Source organism: Amphiprion ocellaris, chromosome 6 (assembly GCF_022539595.1).
Source record: "Amphiprion ocellaris isolate individual 3 ecotype Okinawa chromosome 6, ASM2253959v1, whole genome shotgun sequence".
In the NCBI taxonomy this organism is placed as follows: Eukaryota; Metazoa; Chordata; class Actinopteri; family Pomacentridae; genus Amphiprion; species Amphiprion ocellaris.
Window position 1 is genome coordinate 9,586,409 of NC_072771.1, and position 20,999 is coordinate 9,607,407.

Below are 20,999 nucleotides of genomic sequence, written 5' to 3' on the forward strand. Positions count from 1 at the left end.
GTCAAGATAAGAGGTCAGAGATATAACCAGAAGTTTGTAGATAGCTAACAAAAGTGCCAAGTTGATGTGAAATGGCCAAAGAACGTTTTAACCAAATAACCATAAGTATGTATATTTATGACCCAGCAGATTTTTTCATATTTCCAGAAGACCTTTAACAAAATCTCAAAAAGAACCAAAATGCAAGATTGTTTGTTTGTGAAAAAGATTCACGTGTGTCAATGATTCCATCATAGAAAATTTGGAGTCATTGGAAACTCAGAACTGCCATGATAAACACGGTCTTTACATCTGTGATAAGGATATGTTCTTTAACTTACATATTAAACAAATCTTTAGGATTGCATTATTCTGCCTGCACCACATTTTTTGGTAACCTGGACTATAGTAATTTTTTTATTATCAGTATTTCCATATAACTCTCTGAAAAGCCTTTAGTTGATCCAAAACTGGACCAACTGGATTACAGCTGAAAATAATAAGAGTCCAAGGAGACACTTCCTACTGACATTCCACAGGATGAACTGATGAAAGAAACAAGACAATGAACAACAAAAGAAATCTGTAAATGTCAAGAGCAAAACCAGGCTGACACAGAAAGGTAAAAGCCTCACCAGTTGGCAGCTGGTTGTACTGGAAATCAGCTGCGCTCCCTGGCAGCACATGATGAATCCAGCCAGATTAAGGAACACACACACCACAGACAGCAGGATAAACACATTGACCTAGGGAGGTGGGGTGTGAGGATTGAAATGGAACACAGGCCATATGAAAACACAGAGAGATATGAGATGACACATTAAAGTCCAACTAAAATCACATACATCACCACCAATCAAAACGTTTTCACATTTGTTGTTAATACAGTGCCTTATAAAAGTCCCCCTCCCCCCCCCTCAAAGTTTTTGCAGTCAGTTATGTTGCATTACAACCTAACAAACTGCTGAATTGGAATGACAAGAATTTCTCAGAGTTGGACCTATAAGCTATGTCTATCCGCCTGTCAGTTCCACATGGAAAAAAAGACTAAAGGAACTGAAAACATATGATGACTTTACAAAGAGATGAAAGGATACAGGAAGGTTGGTTAATAACTAAAAAAAAAAGAAAAAAAAGGCACAGAATGAACCATAGTACCAGTAATCAGTGACTGTCCTTAAATGAGGTCATGGACAGTGCACTAATCGCACAATGTAGCTGTTTGGTGTCAACCAGGTCAGGACACTTACAGCAGTTTAATTACATTACATTACAATTACATATTCATGACAGTGAGGCATAGAGGTGGGAATGTGATGATCTGGGGCTGCACAAGTGCAAAAAGTGTTGGGGAGATGACATTTATAGATGGCACCATGAATGCCCGTGGATATGCCTCAGCATTGGTTGTCAAGATGACTCCCAGTCTCCAGAAGTTTGACAGATGTTCCAGCATGAGCATGATACAAAGCACACTGAAAAAAAATGACACTAGTGTTTCTAAAGAAGGAAATATGGACGGTACTAACTACAAGGCAAATCATGATGAAAGCCTGCTTCAGTCTGTCAGAGATTTCACCTTACAGGACAATGTCCCAAAACTTACCGCAAAAATTACAGTCAAGTGATTTAAAGGGAAATTTTTAAATGTCTTGGAATAGGCTAGTCAAAGCTCAGACCTTAATATAACTGAGAAACTGTGGTATGATTTGATTTTAAAATTGCTATACACAAACACAAAGTATCCAACTTAAATGATCTGGAATAGTTTTGCCATGACCAATGACAGAAATCTTGCTGATTAGATGTGCTACACTAACAGAATCTTGAAGCTATCATTGCAATAAAAGAAGTGTCTACAAAGTAATGATGTGGAAGTGGACCCTACGGTCCACTTCCACATCATTACCCCTTGGTACCATTTATTTAGTAGTTGTTGAGATAGTGGAGTATTTGGAAGGATTTCCATACACTTTTCTGTGCCTGTCTATTATTTTTCTCAATCTGATTTGTCCAATCATTTGCCAGAGAATGAACTGTAGATTTTTTCTCTAACTGATCATTGCTACAGGTGACAACTCATTAATTTGTTCTCTATACCTGATGAACTGCTCAGCAGTGAATGGAGTCCTGGAAATGACCAGACTGTTGGTGTCAGGATTCCTTCCCCAGCCCTGATTGGCTGCAGTCTCTGCTCCTCCTTCCCTCTCTCCCTGTCGTAGTGAACTGCTGCCTAATTAGCACCAAGTGCAAACACCTGAGCAGAGGCAGACTCACCTGCCACCAGTGGCCTCAAAACTCCAGACTCAGAACCAGCCATCCTATTTTTCCTGCCTGCGTTTTCCAAGCTCTGATTTGCCAGCAAAATTGACCTTGTTTTGTAAGTTTAATTTTCTTTTGTTCTCTTGGTGAGTCCTAATAATTTTCCTTTGCTACTCCTCTTCTCTCTCTTCTGCTCTTCTTAGTATTGCTTATCATTAGTGTAATGTGATACCCCATTCAAATCTCTGCCATGTGAGTATAGCTACATGTCTTCATATCCCTAGTATTTGTTGCTATCCCCATGTTAGTTTTTGTATCTGTATCTTTCTGTGTTTTGAGTTCTTAGTTTACTTTGTCTTGTGTTTAGTTTGTTAGTTGCTCACTTTTTTTTGTTCACCGTTGCTTGTTATTTGTTCTTGATCTCATTACTTAGTTATTCACCGTGTATTTGCACTTTCACTTTTCAAGTTACCTTTGTAAATAAACACTTTCTTCACAGTCTCTGATCTTATTGTCCTAATTAGTGTCTGGACCTGCACCCCTGTAACAACTGGGTGTTCATAGAACACTGTAATGCACTGCAATTACAGCTTTACAAAAGCAACCAAAACCATGTCACTTACCAGTAGAAGCATGGGTCGTCTCCATGTTGTGAGGCCTACAATGCCGGACAGAATGACCTGGAAATACATCAAGAAAAAGAATGTTCGTGTGATGCAACATTCAGTGAAAAAACAGTACTATACAAACAGTGATGCACATATAAAAAAAAATGCATTTAAAAACTTGGTGAGCAATCTAGTTTTTAAAAGGCCTTAAGTATATAAGCAGAATGTAGGTTGGCCATTGCATAACTCTGAATGAGTCAAGCTCAGTTGTGTTTTCTCCCTACTGTTTCCTATGTTTTATATTCGTAAATAAGCTCTTGACCCATGTGAAATCAAAAAGTCCAGAAATCACTGGTACAGACTATGGATTCTTAATTGTTATATGAAGTGAACAACAGTCTTCTGAACTGCAGAGGTCTAATGTAACAACTATGGTTCACGTATTGCAGCCACAAAAGGCACGCTTTTTACATGTTCAAGGTGAAAAACTAGAGGCTACAAATCACACAATTTCATTCCATGGTAGCAAAATTGCTTTACATAATAATGGGTCAATATATCAACTGTACTTTCTATGTGTTCTTAAGTTTCTCGAGATAATAAACTTGAAATCATTGATGGCCACAGAACGGCTCTTCTACATGGCTTTTGTGTTGAGCTTCACTGTCCAGGAGAGGTCAGAAGCCAAATACCCTTAGAACTTAATATGAGATCTGTGATTTCTTAAACATACAAATCCAATTGTTAAATATCTAGGGTGATCACAGATATAAAATAACACTGAAAAGGGGATTAGAATGAGACAAACATGTTTATCTCACATAGTTCCTGAGATAACAAAAGGGGGGGGAGGGGGGCATCACCTTCTCCTCCTCCCCAACCTCCTCCTTGTTAAAAGAAAGATCTGTGCATGTATAGATTTGCTTCCTATTCAGACTGTATTCTTTAAAAGCATTGTCAATGTCAGGCTCTGCCAGAGGGGGCTGTGATCTCAGGGACTGTCTGTGTCATGCTTATGGAGATCGTTCCAGAGAATCACTCGAGCAGTCACCGCCAAACACAAATGCATGCCAGTCTGAAACAAATGGCTAAAATTTGACAAAGTGTCCTGTCTGAATTGAAGTTTTCCACAAAAGCATGTCCAATTTTTCAGCAACACAGAAAATGCCCAAGTGTTTCATTTGTTGGTGTCAGTGCAGCTGGAACTTTATAGCTGACAACACTAGACTCAGGATATTATTAAGAGGCAAGCTGTCAGGCCTGTGACTAATGCTATAAGGAGTAATGTAACATCTTTATAAAGTAAGATTGACCTTAACAATCTGCTCTAACTGATAAACACGACTCTAGCAGACACACAATCTGTAAAAACTGAACAACAAACACAATCTATTGCCACAAATCAGGAAATTGACTGCTGTTGCAGTGGCTAAGGCTAATGGCTACCAGCTAAGTTAAGGCTAATTCATGACGGTTTGCTACACAGTCTCTCCTCCCACCAAACTTTTATTTTAAGCACCACTTGTCTTCCTGGCACATTCATTGTCGACATGCTTGCAGACTGTCTGTGCAGTCAATTTTGTGAAAATTTGAGCAGCACACAAACGGTGTAAGTAGATCTTCAGGGACTTGGGTGTATGACGAAATTTACGTCATGCATCCCCTGAGGATGTGGAAAAACGTGAAATTACCTTCAGGAGGCAGCCACTGATAAAGTAAAATAATATCTGGAAGACAGCAGCTAATGATTTAAGATATAGACCTTAATGTGTAATAAAAGTGATAGAACATGAAAAAAGTATGCAAACAGAAGAACAGCAGACGTAACTACAGTAGATGAGGAGACAAAAACAGTTATCAATCTCACAGTGGACAGAAAAGAGTATCCTGGCATCCAGTGATGCTCTGACACTGTCAGGGCCCCTCTCTAATCCCTGCCTCAGCTCCCACCAGTTCAAAGAATTTTGCACTTTTGAACTGCTGTCCATTTCTTTGAAGAGTCAGGCAAAGACGAGATTCTCTGCTTTTAAGTGATGTCCCATACGCCTTGTGTGGACATTTAGAGACTCCACAGTGAATGTGGTAGAGCAATCAAATCAAACATATCATGATTAATTTATTAGGCATTCTTCAAGAAAAACGTAGTATCTGCTTGCCGTTTAGTGCTGGGCAGTGATGTAAAGTAAGTTTATTAAACTATGTCACTAGCCTGTCTGACTTTGATAAGGGTTAGCCCTCACTTGCTAGTTTCGTAAGTGATGATTGTGACTGTGCTGTATTTTTCTTCTATTATATTAAGACTACGGCCTGGCTGATATGGATTTTTTGAGGCCAATGCCAATTCTGATATTTGGCAGAAAAAAATACCAATAATGGATTGATCGGCTGATTAATTAAAAAAATATATAGAATATAATGAATAAAATAACTTCTTTTTTGGTCCCTTAGTGCTTATAGCAACAAAGATATGAATTACAGTACATTTTACTGTTATACTATTATGCTGCCCTTGCAGCACGTGCTCTAGTGCGTAGCTAGATAGCTAGCCAACATTCAAAGTCTTCAAATAACCACACAGGGCTTGCCTTTTCTGTGGTTTACTTGAGCTTGACTCAGATCAATATTGTAAAACTGAAATAAACAGACAACAGAGAAATCAGTATACAAGCACTGATATATTCATGAACACAGTACGTATTACACATGTACTGAACCCGACCGCAACCGTTCACCGACATACACTATATTGCCAAAAGTATTTGCTCACCTGCCTTGACTCGCATATGAACGTAAGTGACATCCCATTCCTAATCCATAGGGTTCAATATGACATCGGTCCACCCTTTGCAGCTATAACAGCTTCAACTCTTCTGGGAAGGCTGTCCACAAGGTTCAGGAGTGTGTTTATGGGAATTTTTGACCATTCTTCCAGAAGCACATTTGTGAGGTCACACACTGATGTTGGACCAGAAGGCCTGGCTCTCAGTCTCCGCTCTAATTCATCCCAAAGGTGTTCTATGGGGTTGAGGTCAGGACTCTGTGCAGGCCAGTCAAGTTCATCCACACCAGACTCTGTCATCCATGTCTTTATGGACCTTGCTTTGTGCACTGGTGTACAGTCATGTTGGAAGAGGAAGGGGCAGCTCCAAACTGTTCCCACAAAGTTGGGAGCATGGAATTGTCCAAAATGTCTTGGTATGCTGAAGCATTCAGACTTCCTTTCACTGGAACTAAGGGGCCAAGCCCAGCTCCTGAAAAACAACCCCACACCATAATCCCCCCTCCACCAAACTTTACACTTGGCACAATGCAGTCCGACAAGTATGGTTTTCCTGGTAACCGCCAAACCCAGACTCGTCCATCAGATTGCCAGATGGAGAAGCGCGATTGGTCACTCCAGAGAACGCGTCTCCACTGCTCTAGAGTCCAGTGGCGGCGTGCTTTACACCACTGCATCCCACGCTTTGCATTGCACTTGGTGATGTATGGTTTGGATGCAGCTGCTCGGCCATGGAAACCCATTCCATGAAGCTCTCTGCTGAAGCACTGTTCTTGAGCTAATCTGAAGACCACATGAAGTTTAAAGGTCTGTAGTGATTGACTCTGCAGAAAGTTGGCGACCTCTTGGCACTATGAGCCTCAGCATCCGCTGACCCCGCTCCGTCAGTTTATGTGGCCTACCACTTGGTGGCTGAGTTGCTGTCGTTCCCACACACTTCCACTTTCTTATAATACAGCCGACAGTTGACTGTGGGATATTTAGGAGCGAGGAAATGTCACGACTGGATTTGTTGCACAGGTGACATCCTATCACAGTTCCACGCTGGAATTCACTGAGCTCCTGAGAGCGACCCATTCTTTCACAAATGTTTGTAAAAGCAGTCTGCATGCCTAGGTGCTTGATTTTATACACCTGTAGCCATGGAAGTGATTGGAACACCTGATTCTGATTATTTGGATGGGTGAGCGAATACTTTTGGCAATATAGTGTATAACTCTACACTGTATGACATAGTTCAACTACTTGACAAATTATAACAGAAACTTCTAACATGACATTTCTATTTGTGCTTATGTACATGTTTTACTCACAGTCTCCAAGGCAGAAGCGTAGAAAAACATTAGCAACACCCCGAATTAGCTCTGTCCGTTGCGCTGTCTGCACTTCACGAGACGTAACTAGCAAGACACGAAGCAACTTCAAAGATAGGTCAGAGCGTTGAGAGCACTCCCACTGTCGTCATTTCTGACACCGAACTAGAACAAAGAGCACTCACTCTGACGTTATTTCCGACACCCAACTGGAAATCAACTTCTAACTCATTCACTCAACTTTAAAGACAGCACACTCCCTGCTTGATATAATAACATTATATCACTACAATTAAATGTCAATACAAATACAAACAAATTTAAAGGGGAATGTTCTCTTGCAACAACACCTCCACCTTGCGGACCCTATGGTCACTGCTTGGCAAGGCTTTAACGACCAGTCCCATTGGCCATTCATTCCTGTGGGCCTGGATGTCTTTCAATATGATAATGTCTCCTTCTTTTACATCTGGCTTGTCTTTTGTCCACTTCCTGCGGCTCTGTAGACAGATACTCTCCTTTCAATCTCTTCCAGAATGTGTCCGCAAGACTCTGCACTTGCTTCCACTGCTTTCCATACAACTGCCCCAAGCCAAAGTTTCCAGACGGGGCTGTAACAGCACTCATCTTCTGAGTAAGAAGCATTGCTGGGGTGAGTACTGTAGGACTATCTGGGTCGGTAGATATGGGCAGAAGGGGTCTTGCGTTCATGATCGCTGCCACCTCCGCCATGAAAGTGCTCAAGACCTCATGTGTTAGTTGTGTTGGTCCTGTCTGAAGCAGCATTGCGTCCAGAATGCGCCTGGTAAATCCAATTAGCCGCTCCCAGGAGCCACCCATGTGGGAAGCGTGTGGAGGAATAAACACCCAGGAGCATCCTTTCTCTTGGAGGTACATCCTGATTACTATGCCATCTGTGTTAATACCCCAAGTCTTTGCAAGCTCCCACAAAGTTAGTTCCTCTGTCAGAACAGAAGTCTGGCAGAAGTTTTGCTGGACCTCGAATTGAGAAAAATCTCCTTAGAGCATTGATAAAGCTGTCAGTTGACATGGCTTTAATCAGTTCGATGTGCAGTGCTCTCGTTGACATGCGTGTAAAGAGCACAGCCCAGCGTTTGCTCTCTGCATTTCCTCCTCTTGTGCGATGTGTCATAATGGTCTATGGCCTGAAGACATCAAGGCCAACAGAGGTGAATGGTGGTTCAGGAGTAAGTCTGTCTGTGGGCAGATCTGCCATTTTCTGGTCCTCCAACCTACCTCGTAGTTTGCAGCAGGTAAGACACTTGTGGATGACAGAAGATACCAAACGCTTACCTCCAATTATCCAGTATCCAGCACCTCGGATAGCTCCTTCAGTAATGTGTCGCCCTTGGTGAGCCACTTGTTCATGGAAATGTCTCATGAGTAATGTAGCAATATGATGGTTATGTGGAATAATCAGTGCATGCTTTTCTTCCTCTGACAGGTCAGCAAAGGAAAGATGACCTCCGACATGCAACAAGTCATCTTCATCGACAGCTAGATTGAGTTTTTTGAGTGTGTTTTGTTTCATGAAAGTCTGTTTGCCTACTTCAAACCATTGTAATTCCTCCTTAAAGGCTGTGTGGTGGACAGAACGAATGATTAAAGCTTTTGCTTGTGAAAGTTCACTTGTGCTTGGTATTTCTTTGAAACATTTCCATCCTTTCCTTTCTCCGTCATCTGTTTTTCTTTTGAAGGATGCCACAACATGAATGAGTGGGCTAAGGTACGACAGAGTGTGCTCCAACTTGAGCACCGCTCAAAGTATTGTGAGCTCAAAAGGGGCTCGGATGCCTTGGTTGCCATAGTAACAACCTCAGGACGAATCTCTTCGTCAGCTTCAGGCTCAATGACAGTAAAGAGACTTGCTTTCAGATGTCTCTGCTGCTTTGTCAGAATACAGGAAGGCTGGGCCTGAGAACCAGTTGCTGTTTTGGAGTTGAGCTGCTGGTGTGAATCTGGTAGCATGGTCTACAGGGTTCAGGTTTGTAGGCACGTAATGCCACTTGTTAGGGTGTGTGGATCCTTTAATCCGTGTTACCCGGTTGGAAACATACATATAGAACCTTCTTGTGGAGTTGTGTATGTACCCAAGCACAATCCTGCTGTCCGTGAAAAACTTCACAGCATCTACCTCAATGTCCACCTCATCTCTGATTAGCTATACCTCAACAGCAAGCACAGCTGCACAGAGCTCCAAACGTGGAATTTTGTGGGCAGGACGAGGAGCCAATTTTGACTTGCCAATGACAAATCCTACGTGACACTGTCCTCCTGTGTCAGCAGCTCTCAAGTAGGCTACAGCTCCAATAGCTACTGTGGAGGCATCTGAAAAGATGCACAGTTCTTTTTTCTGTGTTACAGTGAGGCTGGAATGTAGCACCTCTGGATCTGCAGGTCTTCAAGAGCCTTCAAAGAGTCCTTCCATAGGATCCACTCTGCTTCTTTTTCTGGGGGGAGAGGAGCATCCCACTCTCTTTGTTCGGATGATAGTTCGCGGACTAGGGCTTTCCCTTGCATTATTATTGGGGCTACAAAGCCTAAGGGGTCATACAAACTGTTGACAACACACCTCTTCGTGTGAATGGTTCTAGAAAGGATGTACGACCGTTGTTCAGCATGTTGGTTTTGTAGACACTGACCTCCGATGGTTTGTGAACGGTTCCCAAACACACTTCTCCAATGACGACCCAGCCGAGGTCCAGCCGCTCGCCACACCAGTTTTTTTCAGAGACTCCTGTATTTCAGCTGAAGTTATTTGTGGGTTTTTCTTTGCATCCCGAGCAATTTTTCTGGCAGCTGTGGCTGAAATTTTTGTTGGTCTACCTGACCGTGGTTTGGTTTCAACAGAACCCCTCAGTTTCCACTTCTTAATTAATGTTTGAACACTGCTGATAGGCATTTTGAGATCCTTGGATATCTTTTTATATCCCTTTCCTGTTTTATACAGTTCAATTACCTTTTCCCGAAGATCCTTTGACAATTCTTTTGCTTTCCCCATGATTTAGAAGCCAGAAATGTCAGTGCAGCACTGGATGAAAGATGAAGGGCCTGTCAAGAGCCCAGAAACTCACTGACCTTTTATACACACACACTGATTACAAGCAAATAGATCACAGGTGAGGATGGTTACCTTTAGTAGCCATTCAAACCCGTTTGTGTCAACTTGTGTGCCTGTTATCAGGCCAAACCTCCAGGGTATGTAAACTTTTGATCAGGGCCATTTGGATACTTTCTATTGTCATTATAATTTAAAAAGAATAAACACAGTTGTTTGATAATAAAAAACTATAGCACAACACTAACCATGAGTGAAAGAAAGGTTTTTGTGTTATCATTCATATTCTCTGAAAAATGGCCAAGAAATCATAAATTCTGCCAGGGTATGTAAACTTATGAGCACAACAGTACATATACACACATATACATATATACACATATATATATAGTAGAGTAAATGTGATTTAATGTTAAAGGGCATCAGAGGGCTGCAAAAAGAATCTTTTACCAGTAACACACATATATATATGTATATATACATGTGTGTGTGTGTGTATATATACACACACACACATATATATACACATATATATATGTATATATACATGTGTGTGTGTGTGTATATATACACACACACACACACATATATATACATATATATATACATATATACATACATACACACACACATACATATATATATATATATATATATATATATATATATATATATATATATATATATATATATATATATATATATATACACACACACACACATAATTTTCTCGTTCATCCCTAACGTACAGGAGGTGAATTTTTATATAACTCATCCATTTAAATTGTATTAAGGCTTGAAGTTTCGCACAATTTAGGACACGGCCTATGTGGCTCACCTTAGCTCAACTCACACTTCACCTCTTTGCTAATTTTTCTAAAAGCCTGTCGTAAGAGGGCTCAGGCACATTATTGCTCAGGGGCTACTCATTCTCTCATATTTTTCTAATATGGTGCAATGCAGACCAAAATATACAACAATGTGTAGATGTTATTCTGTCACAAATCCAATAAATACTTCACAGATCTAAGAGGGGGTTTTGAACAGTGTTATTGGTAGAATAAACTGAGAATCTGCACTTTTGAACTGTAAAGTTATTTGTCCCTTAATGTAATCGGAGACCAACTCTGACACTGTAGCACACTGACAGTGTCCTGCCATATCAGTGACAAAGACGGACAGTATTGATAGGCTTGTTTGAGAGAAGCAAGGCCTATGCATAATATAGATCTGACAGATTCATAATGAAAGTCTTTGTCTTGTATTCCTTTCTATTGGATTTGATTAATGTTTTCAGTTTATTTATGTAGTTTAAAAGGGACAGGTCTGCTCAGCTGATTTATATACAAAGTGATCTGATGATTAACATAGGAACTGATGTAAAATGGAGGTTGAACCAAGAACAGAGGTCCCAGATTGCCTGTATAGCATTCAAATATGTTACCGTGTCATAATTAAAATTATTTCAGACTGTGTACAAACTGACATATGGATCTGATAACATTTTAATAAATCAGGATCCGATCCAACAGGATGTGAATGTTTCTGTACAGACTGAACACTACAGTGTAGTAAAGTATGTGGAAAATGTGGACTTTCCTGCAGCTTTTGGCTATGGTCCCTGCTGCTGCTGCCAACTCCCATTTGTCTTGCAACTGAGTTCGCATTTCAACAGCATTAATGGAAACCAGACTTGTACAGTGTTTTTGTCCTCATGAAAGGTGAAGTGGGGTGACATGCTGACCTTAAGAAGGTTGTTTTTTCTTTTAAAGTACATATGGTTTGAAAATTAATACATTTTAATGTGTACACAAAAGTATGCTTAAGTAGACACATTTAGAATATAATTAAATCCTGCCAGACCACAACTTTATTTTTAGTCCTTGTTAAAAAATATATGAGAAAATCAGGAAAAGGGGCATTTTCCACATGACCTGGGTAAATCTTACCTCCCCGAGTCATTTTGATCAATAGGAACTTGGTACTTGTGCATGAAATTGATTTTATTTTCAAATTCTGATGTTGATTTTACTTTTTTACGTTACGTTTTTAAAATTTGGTCTCGGGACAAGTACATTTACACAACAACTGCATGTTTTAGTATATTGTACACAGACTATTTGAAATTTGATGGGTGGGACGTAAAATGTCCTCCAACTCTGGAATGACCCATATTGTTAGAAATTGCACAGGCTTATTTTGTCAAAGTATTACTTCAACATACCAATTATTTAAGTGCTATTTCAGGATTAGCAAATGCTCAAGTGGAAACTGAGAATGGCTAGTGGTCATGAAGCGAATTATATTTTGGGGGATATTTGGGCTGCTGTCTCCTGGGAGTGTCTGACCCGCATACAGCTGATTCACATTACTGCAGGCTGTCATTTATCTGACAGTATGATGCCTGGTTAAAGTCCTTCAGAATGTTTTGTACTGTGTTAGCTGTCATGCTGTGTATGTAGATGCAGGTCTGTCATAAAACACCAACATGCACCATGGTGGCACTGAAGCCTCACTTACCGAGGAGCCTGCCCAGAACGGACTGGAGTTTCGGATTGGAGGCGAGCTGCTGAGGGACAGAGCTCCAAAAGACAGCGCCACCATGGAGCCCCCGAGCAGCAGCTGCAACAAGCCCAGGGAGAGCAGCGGCCGCCCGGGCAACAGCAGCCGGGAGCCTCCGCCACCGATCCGCGAAGATCCGGACAAACCGCGGGGTCGGTTTCTGTTAGACGACTCTGCGAGCTGCGAAGCCCCGGTAATCGGACAGCAGGAGCCGTGCAGCACCACCGGGAGCGACATCTGAGGCGCGACAGACAAGACGAAAAATAAAGAATTCCCCGGAGCTCGAGTTTCTCATGAGAAGCGTTGTCTTCCCAGAGTAAAGGGTGGATCCTCGCTGAGTTCAGGGCTCGGTATTCCTGCCATGATAGCGCTCAGTTTTAAATAACATCGCGGCTGAACAGCAGAGCTTGAGTTGCCTTTCTCATATTTAGGCAGCGTTGTTGACAGAAGTCATGATGGGGGAGGGGAGGAGAACTGTAAACAGGACGGGCTGCCTTCCTGAAAACTCGAAAAACTACCATAACATGTAGACTTACAGTAAACAATATCATTTAAATGTCAGATGATTCTGAATTGTTTCAGCGTACAGTAGCTGGCTGTCTTCTAACTTGAACAGTAGGACACTAAACTGGCAGTCTAGATTTACTATATTTAAAATACAGGCCCCACAGCAGGAACACTGCAACAGAAATAAGTACACCTTTCACTACTGAATTATTTTTAATGTATGTGCACCTTTCCTTTGCTGACTGGCTATGTTGCTGTATCTCTCTTTAAAACACCCCAGAAGGGTACTATTGAATTTAAGTCAGGTGATGTGTGTCGAGGTCATAGTTTTTACTTTTTTCTTCTTTAGAAACTCCTGGCCGATTTTGGCAGCATGCTTTGGATGATTATCAGGGTGGAATATTTGTCTTTTCCCCAAATTTTAGCAACCAGGAGTCATCTTGTCAGACAGTATTTTGGTATATCCACAGGCATTTACGGTGCCATCTAGAAATGAATCGAATAGAATAAGTTTTTATTATCACTACAAAAAACAGATTAAAAAATATATACAACTGAAGTACATACAAAAGAGCAAATATGGACCACAGATATGAACATATACAACCATAAATATTGTAATTAAATATATTAATATTGCGCTTGACCATGCACTTGTAGGCATGTGATATTATCATTCAGGGGAGAGGGAGAAGACGCTCGACAGCTTGGGGATAAAAGCTGTTTTTGAGTCTATTGGTTTGGACTCCAAGTGTACTGTAATGTCTACCAGAGGGGAGGGAGGAGAAAAGAGAGTGTCCTGGGTGTGAGGGGCCTCTGGTGGTTCCCCTGGCTTTCCTCTGAAGTCTGTTACTGCAAATCACTGCGAGTTATACTCTCGGGTGGGATGGCCAGCTCTAGCCACCAGAAGGACCCATCATTGGTATATTTTCATATACAAGGCAATACTTGGACTTCTGCCTACCTACATTTGCTCCTTAATGGCACAGAAAAGTTGTGATCTTCACTCACTCCCTTCGCAAGATCATCTGTTGCGTTCAGTTCCATATGTTCGTACTGAGCTGGGTAAAAAGGCTTTTGTGTATTCTGCACCTTCTGCCTGGAATATGTTGGACAAAGATTTCAAATTAACTGAGTTAATCTCATTGAGTGCCTTTAAATCAAAACTGCGAGTTCTTGAGGCCATTTCCACAACTTGCACATGTTTTTTTTATAACTTGCTGGTAAACTTAAATTTTTTTCTTTCGTATTTTAATCATGTCTTAACTGTGTAATTTCATAACTGTGTTTTGTATTTGCTGCTGCCTATCTTGGCCAGGACTCCCTTGAAAAAGAGGTTCTTAATCTCAACGGGATCTCTCCTGGTTAAATAAAGGTTAAATAAAAAAATTTTTTTTTTTAAATGTCTGAGGGAGGGTAGTGTGGTCCCAATCACCTGCTCTGCTGCTGTCCCATTGCAGGTCCTTCCTGTCCTCTGCAGTACAGCAGCTGAACCACAATGTACAGCAGTAGGTCAGTAGGCTTTCATTGGTGGAGCAGTAGAAGTTTGTAGATCATCTTTTACAGTCATCCATCCATGTATACACCGCTTTGTCTTCTGTAGGGTCGCAGTCTATCACAGGGCCACACAGAGAGACAACCAATCACACTCGCATTGATCTGACAATACTTTTCCACCATGATGCAGATACATAGCTTGGCTCAGCCAATTGATCCAAAACTGAGAAAGTTAGTGTCCGCAGCTCCTCTTATAACCATCTTCACACAGTTAAGTGGATGAGAAATCACAGGTGTTTTCAGTTTTGTTCCAGTGATCATAGGTTCTCAGACTTGTTTGTCAGTGATCACAGGTGTACTCAGTTTTGTTACACCGAGCTTCTACTGTGACGTCTCTATTCTCAATAAATTCTTCCAAAAGTATTTGTTTTTGATAGTTTATAGAGAAAATATTCTGCTCATTCAGTTAGAAGTAATGCAAATACTGAAAACTGAGACAATTTTGAATCATTTGACATTCAGATGACATGACAAATGGGGTGAACTTACTTTTGTTGTACATAACAGAAAAAGAACATCCTTTAAATTTGCACCGAAATTCTGCATTAGCATAAGAGTGTGCTCTAACACTACCAGTCAAAAGTTTGGACACACCTTCTCATTCAATGCTTTTTATGTATTTGTATTATTTTCTACATTGTAGATTAATACAGAAGTTTGGTTTACAACATAATTCAATATGTATTCTTTTATAGTTTTGATGTCTTCAGTATTGATCTACTATGTGCAAAATAATTAAGTAAAAATAATTGAATGAGAAAGTGTGTTCAAACTTTGACTGGTAGCGTATAGCTACTCAAGAATTTCCTTTGGGATTGACAGTTTTATCTTATACCTTGTCTTCAACATTTGATACAATTTATCACAGCATCTTACTACTGAGACTGGAACATGTTATTGGGATTAAATGAACTGCACTAAACTGGTTTCAATCACATATCATGTTCATATTAATGATGATTCTTCCGCTCACACCAGAGTTAGTTATGGTGTCCCCACAGGGTTCTGTATTAGGACCAATACTATTTACTTTGTACGTCCACCCTTAGGCAATATTATTAGAAAACACTACAGAAACTTTCATTGTTATGCAGATAACAGTTCTATTTTTCTATCAAACCAAATAAAGCCAATCAGTTAAGGCCTGGATGACCTGTGTAGGATCAACCAGCCATAATCAACTTTGATACAGAAAAAGAGCAAGTTTCATCCATTTTTCGTCACAGGTTGGGACAGGGTCCTGAGTGATCAATGGAGCAGAAACACCAAGGCACCCCTCCAGATGTTCAACATCAAAAGAAGACGCCTTCCAGATCTGTCAGGATGGTATGAAGTTTGTGTTATCAGAAGGCTGTGAGCTAGCAGACCTGCAGTGGATTCCACAACACACACCTCCAGACGTCCAGGCCTAACTTAGCCAAGTGACTGGCTCACATCCCCAGTTACTATCAGGTCTACAAAGGACCAAATGGCTGCCCCAACCACTCTGATCGACTTCTGACCCCGCAGGAAGTAGGGGTCATAATCTTGATCACAATCCCCACATACACACCCAGTCACCCTAAACAGCTAGTCACAAGACTTAATGCACTTTAGATTGGATTGAGAGATTGGACTGTTTTTTTTTTATCTGATTTTATTGCTATTAGTTTATTATGTTTCTATTTTAATTTAATGTATGCTATTTATTGATGTTTCTATTGCACTGCAGTCACTGATCGAGTAACAAAATTTCCTTCTTTTCTGTATGAAAATGCACAGTGAAAATGACAGTAAAAATTTTGACCTTTGAGTCCTACTTCCCCAGAGTCAAACTTCCAGATTCCTCCTTCCAAAGAGTCCAGCCTAAGCTCCACCACAGCACCATGCTGAGCACACTAGTAATTTCCAGTCACTGAAAACTTGGTGCAACCTTTTAAATTCTCTTTTACTACTAAAAGTAAATTCCTCCAAATTGATAATCAGCCTACCATCAACCTACCAGCTGCGTTTAGTTGTGGTCTATTCATCCCTTCCTCTCGGAACATTGTATTAAACTATAATATTGTCCTAATATTGTGTTCTCTTCCTTCCCTTTTCACTCATATTCACTGCATTGTTTTGTGTTATTTGTATGAATGCATGTTATTATGGCATAGTAGTTATTGTGTTGTTGGTTTAATAAATGTACATGAAATTAAGTTCAGTGCATCCACTGTTTTGTTCATATTTCAGTCCCTAACTTGTATAGATTCCAGCTACCTAGCTTTCATAAGTAACCTTCAGCTTAAATAATTTTGCCGATCATTCCTGAAGCTCTTCTTGACATCGCAACAAGAGATGCTTCACCTGCTGCATTATTATACTGCATTAGTCTGATGTAAATTTTTTGCTGGTCGAATATTAGTTAGAATGTGTAATATTTCTGCAGAAGTATTCAAAACCCATTTGAGCAAACATTTACCTTACACCTGTAATTTTCTTTACTCAAATTCAGACAAAACTGAGGTTATTGTATTTGGCCCCAAACACCTTAGTAACACACTGTTCAATCAGATTGATACTCTGGATGTCATTGCTTTGGCCTCCAGTTCTACTGCAAAGAACCTTGGACTTATTTTCAATCAGGATATATCCCTCAACTTACAGAACAAACAAATCTGTAGAACAGACTTCTTTCATCTATGTATTATTGTAAAAATCAGGAAGATCTTGTCTCAGAGTGATGCTAAAAACTAGCCCATGCATTTATAACTTCTAGGCTGGACTACTGTAATTCATTATTATTGGGATGTCACAATCATTCTCTTAAAAACCTCCAACTGACATAAAAATACTCCAGCCAGAGTTGTTATGCTGCTATAGGTTTAGACTGCTGAAGGATTCCCATGATGCACTGGACTCCTCCTCTCCTCCCATTTTCTTCAATACAGTTGTATGTCGACATTACATATCACCCACTCTGTGTTTCCCCAAAGGTCCTGTGCTTATTTTCTCTGCAGGTGTCACATCACATCTTTCAACTGCAGTGGCTCTCCTCACCAACCTCCAGAATGTGTACTGTTGTGTTTGTATTGGTTGCTCTTCATCTGCTATCCCACCATCTCCACCCCAACACCTTCTGCTATCCTCCCCCATCATCCCCACTCTCACCTCAACCAGTCAAGGAAGATAGCCGGCTTCCCAAGCCTGGTTCTGTCTGAGGTCTTTTTTCCCCCCTTCCTGTTTAAGGGTTGCGTTTTATTTTTTGGTTCCTTCCCATGGTCACCAACTGCTTGCTCATAGGGAATCCCAAGTCAAATTTGGATTGTTGGGTTCCCTGTTTTGTTTAAAATGTGAAGGTGTTCACCTTACTATATGAAGTGCTATGAGAGGACATACGGTGCTTAACAAATTTATTAGACCACCACCCAGTGTAAGGCATTTTCATGGGCCAATTAGTTAAAATTGTTACAGGGGGAGCTGGAGAACCCAGGCACAGACATGTCATAATGAAAAGGGTTTTGTTTAACAAAACAAGTACTAAACCAATACATAGAATGGGGAACTAAACTGAGGAGAGAAAACTAAACCAAAACCTACTCAAAACTAAACACTACAAACCTACAGCTAAACTAACCACTAAACCCAAAAGTGAACACTACAAAAAAAACCCCCAAAGCATGACAAATTAACTGAGCTGATTAAATGGGGTACTTACAGAAATAAGAAGGCAGGCTTGAGAAAACAGAGTCCGTGTGTGACTATGGCAGACAGGAAACAAAGAACAGGAACTGATGGGAATCCGGGGGGAAAATCTGAGTCCATGAGGGGCTGAAGCGGTCTGGAGGAAAGCTGGGATCTGATAGTCTATGATCCAGCATGGAGTCAATGACTGAACCGGCTTATGTACTATGAGGTGGAATTGTGAACAGGTGAGTTGAGTGAGCTGATCACTGCAGCTGATTCACATTGCTGTAATCAGACTGCAGGCAGGTGGAAGATTCAGGAAGCAGAGAGAAACAGGAGAGAGGGAGACATGCAGACAGATGCAGAGATAGACAGAAGCAGAAAGAGGGAGCCAGAGTGACAGGGAGAGAGAGAGACAGGAAGAGTGAGACAGAGATATGGGGGAGAGACAAGAGAGAGAGAAGAGGGAGAGAGATGACAGACAGGAGGAAGGAGGAAGAAAGAAACAAAGCATGAGGAGAACAGGGGCTGGAGCAGGGATCATGACAAAAATGGATGGTATCATGAACAAGAAGGTCTACCACAACATGTTGGTGCATCATGGAATCCCTGGATTGAACCTGATTGGTTGTGGGTTCATACACCAAGAAGACAATGACCCCAAGCATACTTCAAAGCTGTGCAGATTTGATCAAGAAAAGGAATCTGGAGTACTGCAACTGATGGAATGCCCATGTCAAAGTCAAGTTTTGAATCCTAATTAACAGATCTGGGATTTATTGAATTCAAAAATAGGTTTAACTAAAGTTTCATCCAAAGCAATTCTCTGGGAACAGCTAGAAACTATTTGGAACTCAATAACAAAAGAGACTGTGGAAAAGTACATAAAAACAATGTCAGCAAGAATGTAAGCTGTTGTCAGGGCCCAAAGGAGGTCATAAGAAATATTAAGATTTTTAGTTTATATATGTGAATAAAGACGATTTAGTTGTTCCGGTGTGTTATTTGCCTAATAAATAATATACAATTGTTAGTTTGAAACTGGTTTTTGACATATATCAAAAATATTTGTTTTCTGTCATTTTCAGGACAGGTGGTCTAATAAATTTAAGCACTGCATGTCAAATTTATATGGCAGGCTCACTTAACCTAATTTTAAACTTAAAAAAAAAAATAAAAATCTATACAAACAGCAAAACAGTCTACGCAAATGTTCAAAACTGTAAAAGTAACACAAAAAGTTTTTACTTGACACAAATACACATCCCTTGAGAGAGTCATTTCAGTTTTTATGTTAAGCCAGCAAGTTTGGATGTTTGAATTCATTGTACTAGGATTTGTAAAAGCTGATGCAGTCTAACTTTTCATTTTATATTTATATAACATCATGACGATAACATTCACAGTATGTTTTTTAGAAACATAGCTGCACATATTTCTATGCTCTAAAATCACAGATTATTTCATTTGCGATTAAGAAAAGCTCAGCTGAACTGTTACAGGTAACTTTTTGTCACTACTGTCCTGGATTAAACTTTTTGTGTGCAAGTTATTTTCTATAAATTTGTAAGTACACTGAGTGTGCTGGCAGTCAAATGTAGCATTGTTTGTCTGTGTTCATTACTGTTTTGCTTCAATAACTAAAAATAATGACTTATGTAGCCAGGAAACAGAGAGTAAAGGCTCATCTCATTTCTCTATTTTGAGCCTCCTTGTCACCTGCGTCCTCTGTTCTCCTTCCCATCACCCGAAAATCAATCTCAGCACTCCATCTTCAAGAACGGCTCATTCCTGAAAATGCATCTTGAGGAGACAGGAGGCTGCAGGAAGAGCTATGAGGTGTATCCTCACTGTGTCCTTTGCATTAGTATTTTGTAAACAGTCGACATGCAGCTGAAATATACAAAACATTTCAGAAACGGGACTGACCAATGTATGTCTATGATTTACAATGTCTATAAAAAGTACTCTCCCTTCCTTGGCTGTTTGACACGTTTGTTGCTTTTATACATGAAATCATATTCGATATAATTTGGCTTTTTTGACAAGAATTTGCAAAAAAAAAAAAAACACCCAAAAACTCTATATACCTCTAATATATAAGGTAAAGTAACTGATTCTATTCTGTTGTTTATTTGTATAGCACCCTTCATGTCCAAGACAACTCAAAGTGCTTTACATAAAACATTAAGAGCATTACAGTGAGGAGCAGATAGTTAAACAATATCCTGCAGATTTCATGCATAGACACATGAGAAGAGAAATGTTTTTAACCTGGGTTTAAAAGTGTCTTCATTTGGTGAAAGTTTAATCTCCACTGGCAGTTTGTTCCACTTGTTTGCAGCAAAAGAGCTAAATGCTGCTTCTCCACTCTCACACTTTTAAATTTGTCTAGAATGCCATCATCAGTGGTGGAAAGGCTCACAGGTCTAACCCTCCATTTAAAAGGGTGACCCAGATATTTTACCCAATCACTGCGATGACTCTTACGACAGCTGACGAGCATTAAATACTGAAATACACAAATGAGTGATGTGCTGTACTCGCCTCTTGAGGCAGCCGACTACCATTTAATGTCCAAATTTAAGACAATCACAGATTAGATACTATATAAATTATCATTCAAAATTTTAACAGGTACATAATCTCGCCAAACTCAGACATGGCAGTTTGCAAAATTTGTTAAAATTTGCACTTACCAGTCT

General features: G+C 40.2%; 1 protein-coding gene across 2 annotated transcripts in view; it reads right to left on the reverse strand.

Annotated features, from left to right (window-relative positions):
• The window catches only part of fam189a2 (family with sequence similarity 189 member A2), a 31,217-nt gene extending 18,189 nt beyond the window's left edge, over nucleotides 1-13,028 (reverse strand). Inside the window, exons 1-3 of one of the 2 annotated variants that reach the window (XM_023285228.3) lie at nucleotides 12,541-13,028; nucleotides 2,865-2,921; nucleotides 615-725 (exon numbers count right to left, since the gene is read on the reverse strand). In XM_023285228.3, coding sequence (XP_023140996.2) covers nucleotides 615-725; nucleotides 2,865-2,921; nucleotides 12,541-12,819 — 447 coding nt within the window. In that variant the 5' untranslated portion in view covers nucleotides 12,820-13,028. The remainder of the gene's footprint in view (nucleotides 1-614; nucleotides 726-2,864; nucleotides 2,922-12,540) is intronic. The other variant, XM_023285229.3, reaches the window with a different exon arrangement.
• Nucleotides 13,029-20,999: the final 7,971 nt, after the last annotated feature.